General features: G+C 42.3%; 1 protein-coding gene across 1 annotated transcript in view; it reads right to left on the reverse strand.

The window, feature by feature from the left end:
- Nucleotides 1-12,519, reverse strand: part of Suclg2 (succinate-CoA ligase GDP-forming beta subunit) — a 257,860-nt gene that overhangs the window by 120,736 nt on the left and 124,605 nt on the right. Inside the window, exons 3-4 of the mRNA XM_005364918.3 lie at nucleotides 6,985-7,084; nucleotides 5,886-5,976 (exon numbers count right to left, since the gene is read on the reverse strand). Coding sequence (XP_005364975.1) covers nucleotides 5,886-5,976; nucleotides 6,985-7,084 — 191 coding nt within the window. The remainder of the gene's footprint in view (nucleotides 1-5,885; nucleotides 5,977-6,984; nucleotides 7,085-12,519) is intronic.

Here is a 12,519-nt window from a genome sequence, read left to right on the forward strand (position 1 = left end):
TGAAACACTAACTGATGTGTTCTGCATTCCTTCACACGTCAGTTTGGAAAGACGGGCTGCTTTCTCCAACACTTCCTACTTGGTAGAAATAATGTCTTATTCTTTTGAAAAAAAAAACACACGGGAAAATTATGCTTAGTAATAGATAATTCAAGACAGTCCACACAAAGACCCAGTATTTTCTTGTGTTATGAAACCATGTGTGACCCCCAACGCTGAAGTATTTGGGGATTGTTACAGACAACTATGAAGGACTCCATAACACACGTATCCTGGGGGAAAGGAGCTGAATTTCAAAAGAGCTTCATTTGAGTTCTACACAGATTATCCTGTGGAATCCCTTGGATTTCAAAATGTTTTATACTCTTTGATCAGCATATCGCTCCTCCTTCTCACCCTCCTACCCTGCTACTCAAACTGGAAGTCTGGGATGAATACCAATGGGTAAAATATTCATAATTTAACTGCAGAGAGTTTAAGATTACTACGAAATTATTTAATGTTATGTTTCCTACAAAGTAGTAACTGTTACTGGTGACAGTGATCAGAAATCCCAAGAGAAGTACTGCATCGCACTCCATCCCAGCACCAAGCAACATGTAACCCAATTGCACAGAGTCAAACAAAAATGCCTGGTATATACCAACATGTACATTTGTGTAAGTATATGTGCATTAAACAGCACCATGAATAAACTTAGATTAAAGGTTCCTATATGTCTGTAGCTTCAGCTTGAGGATGTGGAGTTGACTATAACTTTTTTCCCCTTTTTGGCTTACTCCTCCACTGCATTCAGATAAAACTTTACATATGAGAAAACAGGAAGAATTAGATTACAAAGAAGAAAGCAGTGTGCTTAGGAAGCCCGAGGTCTAAGAGAGCATTCGGGCTGAGTCCCACCTCATAAGTTAGATGTTAGAGGAACTGGTTACCCAGGAAGGCCCAGGAGCACAGACAAAGGCACCCCTGGGCCGCAGGGTTTCTCTGCAGACATCTATCAAACATTAGCAGGCAGGAATCTCATCAGCAAGAACACAGTAAACATGTGAACATAAATGAGCATGTGAGATTCAAAGTCAAATCCCAGGAATAATTGCTACTAATAAAAAGGAAGAAACATTAGGTGAAAATCTATTTTTTTTTAAAAAAAAGCATCCCAAGCCTATATTCTAAGTTCTATGTAACTGTGAGAGCAGAATCAAGGCAGAGTAAGAAGTGTTCTCTTATGGACTGAGGTTTAACAAAGCAAACACTGATTCTCCCCAAACTAATAGAGCGATTTAACACAATTCCTATTGAAAGCTCAGCAGGAGTTGTTTTCTTTTTTTCTATCAAAGAAGGCAAGATTACCTAAGAAGTGTATGCTAAGGAAGAAGAACAGGATAAAATGTACTAAGAAATAAAGTGATAAGACCCAGTACCCAGAACGAAAGAACTTACTACATTGGTATAGCAGATCAGTAGTAGACACGGGGGACCTATGAAACATGGGCAGCTAATTTTTGACAAAGGTACAAAAGCAATTCAATAAAGGGGTACAAATACAAGTGAACACCTACAGGCAAAAGCAATAGCAAAACAAAACCCGCCAGCCTTAGTTTGTCACCATAATCAAAAGAAGCTGACCAAAACATGCACACACAGACAAACACACACACACACACCACAAAAATAAAAGCCATTAGGAAGCTAACAAAGAACCTTGTTCTTAGATTATATACCAAGAGTCCTGTCCATAAATGAGCATGGATAGTTTGGACTGCATCAAAACTCAGTATTTTTGTTCCACAAAAGGCTCTGCTCAGATGAGTATGTGAAGCACAGCAGACCCTGCTAACTCCCAGCACATACACGACAATCCAGACTGAGCCCTCTAGCCTTGCCATGGAAGGCACTTAGAGTCTGCTGGAGCCCGCACTATGGTTCATTGTCCCTTTAATGCTAGGACAGTGAGCACAGCTTCAAGGAGAGCCTACAAAGGACAAAGGAACAAACAAGAAGGTGCCTAACATCTGTAGAAACAGGGCATATGCAATTTTAAAACATGATGAAATAGAACTACACATTTACAAAAATGGCTAAAATTGTAAATGCTGGCCAGAAATTGGAGAACCCTGGACATCTGTATGCTGCAGACAGCAATGTGGTGCCATCAATTTGCCAAAAATTCGGCAGTTTCTAAAATAAAGCAAAACAAAATCAACTGAACAAAGAACTACCACACAACTCAAAATCTATCCCCCAAATAAAGATTCTATCTCTACAAAAATCCGTTCATAAATGTACAGAACACCTCTATTTGTAGCAGCCCAACCTGAAATAATCACGGTCGTGATCAATAGATGCCGACTTCAGCCACTGTGGTATATGCATACTACAGACTGCTACAGAGCAATGAAAAAGACAGTCTCCACGAATCTCCAGAAAATTATGACAAATGGAGGCTAAAAGCTCATTTCAAAGGTTCCATTTCTACAACATTCTACAACAGTTTGTGTCCTCTCAACATTCATGTGTTTACCTCATCTCCACTGAGATGCTGTTTAGAGGCAGGTCTTTGAGAGGGGAACAGATCATGAGAGAGAAGCCCTCAAAGATGGGGTTTGTACTCTTTTAAATGTTAACTCAGAGTTCCCTCACCCTCCCAACTATGTAGGAACACAACAGAAATCTGACCCTCTTCTCACCAGGCACTAAAGCTGATGGAGACTTTATTTAGACTTTCCATTCTCCAGATGGTGACAAAAGAATTTAACTTATGCACAGCCCAGTCAGGTAGTTTTTTACACCTACCTTTGTGGACAGAGACACAAACATACAATGTTCTGTTAGCTAAGACTTTAGGCATGTATTAGCTTATTTAAATCATAACACTCAAACAGCATGCTAATACCATGAGACTGACGGGCAGTGGTGACATACGCCTTTAATCCCAGCATGAGGGAGGCAGAAGCAGGTGGATCTCTTTAAGTTTGAGCCCAGCCTGGTCTATAGAGCAAGTTCCAAGACAGCCAAGGCTACATGGAGAAGCCCTGTCTCAAACAAACAAACAAACAAACAAACAAACAAACACAAAAAGAAGGAAAAGAAAAGAAAAGAAAAGAAAAGAAAAGAAAAGAAAAGAAAAGAAAAAGAAAAAGAAAAAGAAAAAGAAAAAGACAGGACAGGACAAGAAAGGACAGGGAAGGGAAAGGAAAAAGTGAGTCCTAACTAGAAAATGCTGGAATATCACTAAGCACAACGAGAAAATGTGCAGGGAACTTCATGGCTGATAAACTGGAACTCAACACCAAGTGTGGCGCCTGGGCATCTCAGTCACTACAATCACGGCTCAAACTTAGGATGATGGCAACTTGAGCTTCTGCTGGCTCTCTCCAAGGTCCTTACTGCATGATGACTTTAATCCCTGAACTCAGCTCTGCTTAAGAGGGAGGCAGCAGGCACCAAATATCTTGGAAAGGGAGAGACCATCTATGGACTCTCTCCAGATGCCTGCCTTGAAAATTAAAGGCACAGTCAGCTGTGAAGCACATAGCCTTCCCAGAATATTCTGAATCTCACTACCACACCGTCTATAAAACACTCAAAACAAATGTCTGTTGTTAATGTGCTGGCTAACACAAACTGCCCTCACTGACTGAAGACTATGTTTCCAGCAAAAAGAAGAGACAGAATCGCATGTCCTGACTTGGGGAAAAGTCTAGCACTCCACAGTCACTTGTCCAGCAAGATTTGGAGAATCAGAAGTACAGGTAGGTCACTTTCTGCTGCATAGCACGTTTGAGACTCTTGCCTAAGCTACAAAAGAAAAACATGTTTCCCAAACAAAGGAAGCAGGCCAATAACATCAATTCTTCTATGTCATTACAGAAATGTGACAACATACCATGCTGTCATATCAGAAAAGGACAAAACAATAAATGACAATTCTTTCTAGGAGGTAAGGGAAAAACTGTTACTTTCTGAATTTTATTCTTTTGGAATTTTTACTGAACTATGGAATAAAAATTCTGAAAAACAAAACAAAACATTTCTCTGGTAGTTTTCTGGCAATGCTTCAATTCTCAAGAACATGCTTATTTATCTCCAGCACGTCAGGGACCTAGCTACAAGGCACTTTGCTGTAGAATTCTATTACTAGGTGGTGCAAATCAGCTTCACATTTTTATATGCCTTTGAAATGTTTCACAAGTTCTAATCTAAAATCCCATGTGTCCATATAAAACAACAATCCCCACAAGGAAAAGTACTAATTACGCTCTCTGTGAACAAACTTTGAGGTTCGGCAGGTAAAGGTTCCCAATCAGATTTGAAAGGAAATAAAGTAGAGTTGCAGTCTGAACAAGAACAAACCAACCTCAGTTGGCGGTCCCTGCCCCAGCTGAGGGGCGGCGCAAGGGGAAAGATTCACAGTCAGCTTTGGGGCTTGCTCCATAACGTTTTAGATGACTTGTCTCAGTAGATGAAGCTAATGACTGGTCAGTATGCCAGTGTCCTGCTGTTACTGGAACTGTCTTATGTGAGAGCCTGGGTATTAGCCTTCCTAAGCAGCTTGCCTCTGCACTGAGGCTCAACAGTGCACTTAAACAGACAATAGCGAAAAGCAGAGAAGGACATCCATTGAATGTGTCACATTCCGAAGAGGAAGAGATCCAGTGATCCCCATCCCCACACTCATATTTTGGGTCCTGATATGAGTTAAGAGCAAAAGGGGTGAGTAACGACGAAAGCCAGGTGCTGTTTCCAGCCTCGTCTGTAAGGTGCTCCGGCAGGTTGCTGGGCTGTGTGAAATATGCCGGGAAGACCAGTACCTTGCCAGGCCAGCACCAGGCTTCAGCCTCTCCCTTCTCCCTCATTCTCAAGGGTATAATTCTTGGGGTGCACTGTCCCAACAGTCAGAGAGGCACATGGAAGAACATAAATTTCTCCTTAGCAGATTGTTTGCTATCCACTGCCCCTATCATGGTTTAACAAGGACAAGCCAGTGACATCTTCCTAAAGCAATACCAAGATATTTCTCTAAAGTTCTATGAAAACTAACTGTGCAATGTACCACTCAGTGCTCCCACCAACACCAAGTACAGCACAATGATATAGGCTACAAGTCGCCAATGCTATGGCAACAGGACAGGATCAAAGAGTGGGACCCAATTTACTGTTAGATGGATGGGTCTTTCTAACCATAGCTGTCTTCAGGGTGGCCACATGTGACACCCGAGGGGCTCTGCTCATGAATTCACATTCTGCAACACACACGCACTGTATGCACAACAGAGAGCTTCTGCTGTTTTACACAAGAAGAGAGGGAAAATAGGCTGAAAGCGGCAGCAAGGAGAAGCAGGTTCTGTACTTGGCTCCGACATTCCTAACTGCACAGCACAGGCAGGCCATTTGTGTGTGTATATATGTCTATGTTTCATGCGCATGCTTGCACATGGGAGCACATGCTACACATACTTACTGTTAGCAGTCTCCACTAATAATAGACTCCTAATAGCAAGTGGCTTAAATTGGTAGTACATCGAAGTATAGCATGAGGTAATCTTAAGGAGGACGACTGCAGCAGGCATTCTAACAGCGGGGCAGCATGGGAACAGGAAGGGCCCACTGACTACAAGGCTGCCCTGCCAAGCCATGTCAGCTTCAAGCAGGATGTATCTGTGCTCTGGAATCCCTCTGCTTTGGCCATTCGCCTCACTGGCTTTTGGTGAATGCCAATGTCCACAGCCCTACAGGTCTTCCTTCAAAGACACAGCACTCCTAAAAAAACAAACAGTTCACTGCCAAAGAACAGTGAGTGCATCGTGAGATCCGTCAGAGCCAAGTCTAGCTCTCTGTTCTTTTGTTTAAAGCACATACAAAATGACCAAGAGCATTCTTATTACCTTGTTAACTTTCACACCTTCTTTTGGAGTTTGTTTCGTTGTTAGATTATAACCAATCATCTGCTTGGCCAGCTGTCCCACCACATTCGGGCTAAGAAAGACAAAAAAAAAAAGAAAGAATGACAAGGAAAAGACAATCAGAGTATATTGTGAATCACTATATAGCAGGGTTCACAGTATCCAGGGCTATCTCACAACCCCTCTTCACATCCATACAGCCCAGGACCACCAACCAAACTTCTCACAATGCACACTGCCCAGGGCCTACGTCCACCACCCCACCTCCTCCCAGTTACACTGCCCAGGGCCTACCTCCACCACCTCACCTCCTCCCAGCCACACTGCCCAGGGCCTACCTCCACCACCTCACCTCCTCCCAGCCACACTGCCCAGGACCCACCTCTAGCTGATATCTTCACATTCACATTATCCATGAAATGAATGTGTTTCCATTTACACTGTGTATCAAGTGTTGTCACAAAGGCTCAGAGGGCCAAATACAAATGAAGGAATGAAGGAATGAGTGAATGAGTGAGGGGATGCTGAATTCTGCTACCTTCTCCCCTAAACAGATTAATAAAGAAACAATACTATATGCATAACATTTAGATAGAAGGGGAGTGGAACACTGATATTGGATGGTCTGGGAAACAGCAAACAATGAGAGGAAAAACAAGGACCACAATCAACGAAAAGACTGTGATGGGAAGAGTCACAGCTTGCTGCTGGGGCAGGATGCTACAAAAATGCTCAGACGAAGGGAGGCATGGACTACCAGAGGCCACAAAGACACCACAGGGGACCACAGAACATTTTTCATGGGAATATCATGATGGAAATGGTATCTATCTCAGTTGTCAGTGATTTTGTTTCAAACTCTTAAAGATGCATCTCAGATTGTCTGGAAGAGAGCAAGTAGAGTCTTCCTCAGTGAGGGATACAAAACCCTCTACTGGGAGAAGGAAGCCTTGGTGCACAGCCAGCGCATTGCCAATGCCTTTACTTACCTCTCACTGCTGCACCCCACCCCACCCTAGCCCTCCTGCTCAGGAACCCTTCAGTCATGCACAGGATGGGGACCTACACCCTCCAGACTTACTCTTTGGTTAAATGAACACCTCCTTTCAAACCGCTATTGAAGACACCTTTTCCTCTTCCTCCAGCTAAGATCTGGGCTTTCAGAACAATTTCTTTAGCATCTGAAAGAGAAAAACCCAGATAGCAGTTGTTTTAAATTCTTTCCTTTCTTCATCATCTCATCTATAAAGGGGAAGAAAAACAAAAACAAAACCAATAATGGTATAGGACCTCCATGTGGACTTTGGAAAAGCACTCCTAACTGAGCTTTGAAAACTTGAGAAATTACAAATTAAAAAAGGAGAAGCTTGTTCACTGAGGACGATCAAATACACTCCAGCAACGTAAGCACCTAATGCTCTCACATACGGGAAAGCCAGGCTCCTGTTCCCTTGACCTTAGGAGTGTGCTAGAAGAGACTAAATAAAGCCAGGGTGGTCGTATGAACTTTACTGTGTAATGATACTCCCGTGTGGCCGACAATCTGACTGCCTGTCAGCCTTTGAGAAGTCAGAGGGAGACTGGACTGGGTACAGAAAGGGCTTACAGACAAGACACAAGGCCGCCTTTAATAACAGTATTCTTGAACACCAATAGTTTTCTGAGCAGTTGTTCTATATATTGACAGGGATAGCCAAGAAAGAAGGAAATGAATTAAAACTAAAAGCAAGCAATATTTTTTTGTAAAAAAAAAAAATATATTGGCAAAATGAAAAAAAAATCTCCGGCGGGGAAGGGGGTTGGGAATATTTTTTTCTCAGCTCACGTAAAAAAGAATAAACTCTCTGTTCCTGACCTTTTAGACCAGAGTTATAAACTCAAATATGTCTGTAGGCCTGGCAGGGAAGTGGGGTGAGAGGTCACCAAGCGGTAAATGGGGCTGTTAGCAAGCTAAAGAGTTCTATTTCCCTATTTGGGGGGAAGGGGCATGCTCTAAATCAAATGTTTTTAAAAACCACCCAGCACACATCTCAGTCCATAGCTGGCATGGTGTGTGTGCATCCTCTTTACGTTGGAGAACTAAATCATTTTCATTAGGCTGCCATGGTTTTCTGGTTCAGGACCTGAGAGTTTATATCTTGGTTCCAGGCTTCAACTGTTCGTCACTCCGCTATGCAGTGTTAACCACAGGCCTTGGGGACTCAGTTTACTATGTGAAACACTCATGAGGATTGTTTCAAACATTAGCGTAGAGCTGGGAAGGAGGTGGCTCAGTGGGTAAAGCATCTGCTCTGTAAGCATGAGGACCCGTATAAGCCAGGTAACAGCACAAGCCTGAACCACGGTGCTGGGGAGGAAAGACAGGCAAGCGCAGCAGTCGGCCAGCCATGCTGCATCAGTGAGCTCCAGGCTCACCAAGAAACCTGTCTCAAAAAATAAGATGGAGAGTGACTGAGGCAGACCCCGGCATTAACCTCTGCTCCACTCATATGCACAAATTAAATGGATAGAATTTTAAAAATAACTGCCATAATTCATGCTGAGTTCTATCTGTAAGTTGCTACCAATGCCGTTGCTGTTCGGCCAATCAGACAGAGGTCTAAGGCGAGAGATCCACAAAGGTTTATGAGGAGCTATAAAAGGACGGCACACTCTGAAGACAAGGGTCAGGCAGTGACCAGGAAGGCTGCAGCTGGAAGGCCTGTCTGTTGCTTCCACTGCTGGACTCCATCTCTCACGTGAGCTCATCCTCCCAGGGCCAGGGCTCAGCACCTTGTGAGAAGATCTTCTTAGAATGCAGCCCTTCCCCACCTTTGACTCTTACTCCACCCAACATGAACCATCCTGTCAGCAGTCAAACCTGACTTAGAACAAGCTGCGTGAAAACAAGCTATGGTCACTGTTCACTCTCAGGACTCAAGAGGAAAGTAATCAAGACAAATGAACTCAGTGTCCACTCAGGCTACTGCACAGAACAGCAGCAATGATACTGGATTGAAAGAAACCAGGACTAAAACGTCCAGCTTAGGGCTAGGGGTTTATGTGGCTCTGCAGGAGAGCAGCTGGGTTCTACCCTCAGTGCTATAAGACAACAAGCAAGCAAAACTCTTGCTGAAAGTACATAAAAGGGTGAGAGAAGCTGCCTGTCTGAAATGAGGGCACACAGTGCTAGCTCAACATGAAAGAAAAACACGATACAACAGCTGAAATGCTGATCTCAATGGCTGGTGCATTCAGGAGACAAGGTATGAAGGCTAACACCATTATGGTAATTCCCAGTGACTGCCCAAGAAAATGGTTCACAGAAAGGCATTTCCTACTTGTCTTCTGAAGACATCAAGTGGAAAAAGTACTTTTTGCTGTCCGCTCAAAGGTTTAATTACATTCATTTCAAATTCTTTAAGAGGCTCGGGGCATTCCACTGTCGTTATCCTCTCCCATGCCCACGTCGTCCAGGAGAGAAATACTTCCCCTCCTACCCTTTCAGCAGCACAACTGGAATGCCTGGCAGCACCCCTAACTGGCCACTGGTAAGTGACACCCCAAAGGCTAATTAAGTCAATTCTAGTCACCAACCACCAAGATCCAGAAAAGGTTGTAGCCTTGATACATTTTATCAATTAGTCTGTCACCATCTGCCCTCAAGTCAAAGGATTCTGTGCCACAATGATGGTAAGCCAAGCAACCATTTGGGTGACTGAAGTCATATATTGGGACACTGATATTTGGGTTTATTTTGTTTTGGAGTGCTGAGGACTGAACCTGGGGACTGACCTCTGCCCATACTAAGGATGTGCTCTGCCTCTGAATCATACAACCAGCCCCCCAAGTCAGCGCAAACAGAAAAATGGGGAAGGGGGAGCAATCAATTTGTTATCTTCCATAACTTGTACTCCAGTCAAAAAGAAGCTTACTAAAATAATTAAGTGCTAACTAAGTATGTTAAGTCAGCAGTCTCCAGTATAGAAGTTTTCCTTCTTGACAAAGATTCAAGAAGTGGTATACTCAACTAGTATTTACTTAAATGTACAGAAAGGAGGAAAATTCTACTCAAAGTTATTTACCAAGTTCATTCCACTCAATGTCACTGTTATCATTTCATTTAAAGATCAGAATTTCAAAACTAAAAGCTCAAACAAATCTGGCTTTCTGAATATTACCTCCTGCCTGTATCAACCAGAATTAGAAAATAGCCCACACATACAGCTCAAGTTGTCTGAATAATTTTATTTAACCATAGCAAAACAAGATAGAACAAGGGAAATATGGTGGGTTGTCTAGAGAAATAGATTGCATACATACATGAATAGCCATATTAATAGACTGCAGTTGGCCTAAGTGTGCCATTTCTTGCTCCTGAATTTTATGTGTGGTGACCTTAACAAGCGAGGTGTTTACTGTATTTTATTCCTTTACTAATGAGTTTCTGATCTTGAAAATCAGCTTGATAGAAATCACTTTATTATAATTTTTGTATTTAGATGGAACAAAGCCATATCGGACATAGTTGTTAAACTTACAAACACATATAAAATTCTCAAATACCCTATAACCTTAGAGAACATATGTAGAGTTTCTTAGGAAACCCCATCGTATGGTTTTGCTTTCCCTGATGGCTGAAAATGTTACTTCCTTCTTGACTGCAAGTGTTATTCTGATTATAATATAGTTTTTTACCACATTTATGGCCCCCCAAATCTTATTCTGGACAATGAACGCTTTGGAAGCACTGTTAAATATAAATGAAAAATGTTAAAATCATTAAGAAAAACACACTCAAAATAAATAAGACATGTTTTAATTAGGAAATTTTTATAAAAATGATTCACTTTGTTCTTCACAGGTGGCATTTGGGGAATGTATTTATAGAAAACAATGTTCAGGAGACATAGCTCACAACTACAATAAAATGTTTGTCAAGAATGTCTGAGGGTCAGGCATACTAGTGGCCACCTTTAATCCCAGCACTCAGGAGGCAAGCATATTTCTGAGAGTTCTAGGCGAGCCTGGTCTACATAGTAAGTTCCAGGACAACCAGAGTTACATAGTAAGACTCTGTCTAGAAAACACACACACACACACACACGAATGTCTGAGAATATGCTATCTTCAGCCATTTTTTAACAGTTTGTCAACACTGAGAACTTACACTACCAAGCTGGGTTTTATTCCAGGTTTCCTTCTTTCCAAGCACAACCCTGCCCCAAATGCAGAGCACAAGGTGTCTCCAGCACCCCTTGAATCAGTCTATAGCATTGGGCCTGTTGAGGGAATTCTAATTAACATGGTTCACCAACTGGAGCAAAATGCAAACAGCCGGATTTTGACATAAGAGTGCTATCTAGGTTTGTGTGGTGGTCACTTTTCAGGAGGCTTCACAGAATCCAACTGTTAAGATCTAACTCAGCACTGCAGATCTCCCTACGACCAGAAGAACAAAGGACAACAGAAGGCAAGAGGAGTGGACCGGTATTATGGGAGGACGGACTTTTTATTAAGAACCTAAAATGAGAGGGAGTTAAGTTTGAGGCCTAAGTATCAAGTTACCAAAGGAGTTAAGCTGCTTTCCTTAGTTCTGAGGGTTCCAAATTTTAAAACTGAGAGTCATCAATCTGCAGTCATCACTGTAATATAATGTATCTAGATACCTGCTTCTACAAGCTGTAAGAAGGTCACGTGAAGAACAAGACCCTGCAGTGACACTATCTGATGCCCAATGGCATCCTTATTCTAGCTTTAATCATACCTGACATGGGCCATCAACAGTGAGCCAAGACTAGAACCAACCACCTCAGCGCTGTCCATACCACTTGACTGAGCTGGATTGGGTTACTGGCGTCACAACAAACAGCTAACTTTCAGACTTAAACCACGCATCCCTAAGATAGCAAGTTTAAATATAAGTAATAGGTAGACATGGGATGGTCTGTAACACAGGTTCTGTTACAGCTGTAAATATAAGTAATAGGTAGACATGGGATGGTCTGTAACACAGGTTCTGTTACAGCTGTAAATGTACACTGTTGCTAGTGGATTATAAATGATTCAAAGCAATGGGTTCACTGTGATAGATCATGCAGATGTATGATGCATTTTAATTATGTTCACCCCCTTTTTCCCTTCTTGAGTCCGATTCCTCCATCCCTTTCCTCTTCCCTTATAATTCCCCTTCTACTTCTACATTACCTTCTTTTCCAAAGATTCCATTTATGAGAGAAAACATATGGCACCTGTCTTCCTAAGCCTGTCTCATTTGGTCTAACACAGTTATCTCCATTTCTAGCTTCATTTGGTCTAACACAATCACCTCCCTTTCTAGTCATCTTCCCAAAACTTAAATGATTTTGCCTTCTTTATAGCTACACAATACTTCATATGCACAACACACTGGTTTTATCCATTCGACAGATGGACCTAGCCTGGCCTGCGGCTTGGCTGTTATGACTAGTGCCAGGACAATATGGAATGCAGCTATCTCTATGGTGTACTGCCTTTATTTCTAGGACAGAATTGTAAGATTCAAATAGGGGTAGGTTGATCCCGAATTTCCTGAGAAACCGAAACACTGCTTTCCAAAGTGGTTGCACAAGTTTGCATTCCCACCAGCAATGGATGA

Source organism: Microtus ochrogaster, unplaced genomic scaffold (genome assembly GCF_000317375.1).
Source record: "Microtus ochrogaster isolate Prairie Vole_2 unplaced genomic scaffold, MicOch1.0 UNK1, whole genome shotgun sequence".
Taxonomy (NCBI): domain Eukaryota; kingdom Metazoa; phylum Chordata; class Mammalia; order Rodentia; family Cricetidae; genus Microtus; species Microtus ochrogaster.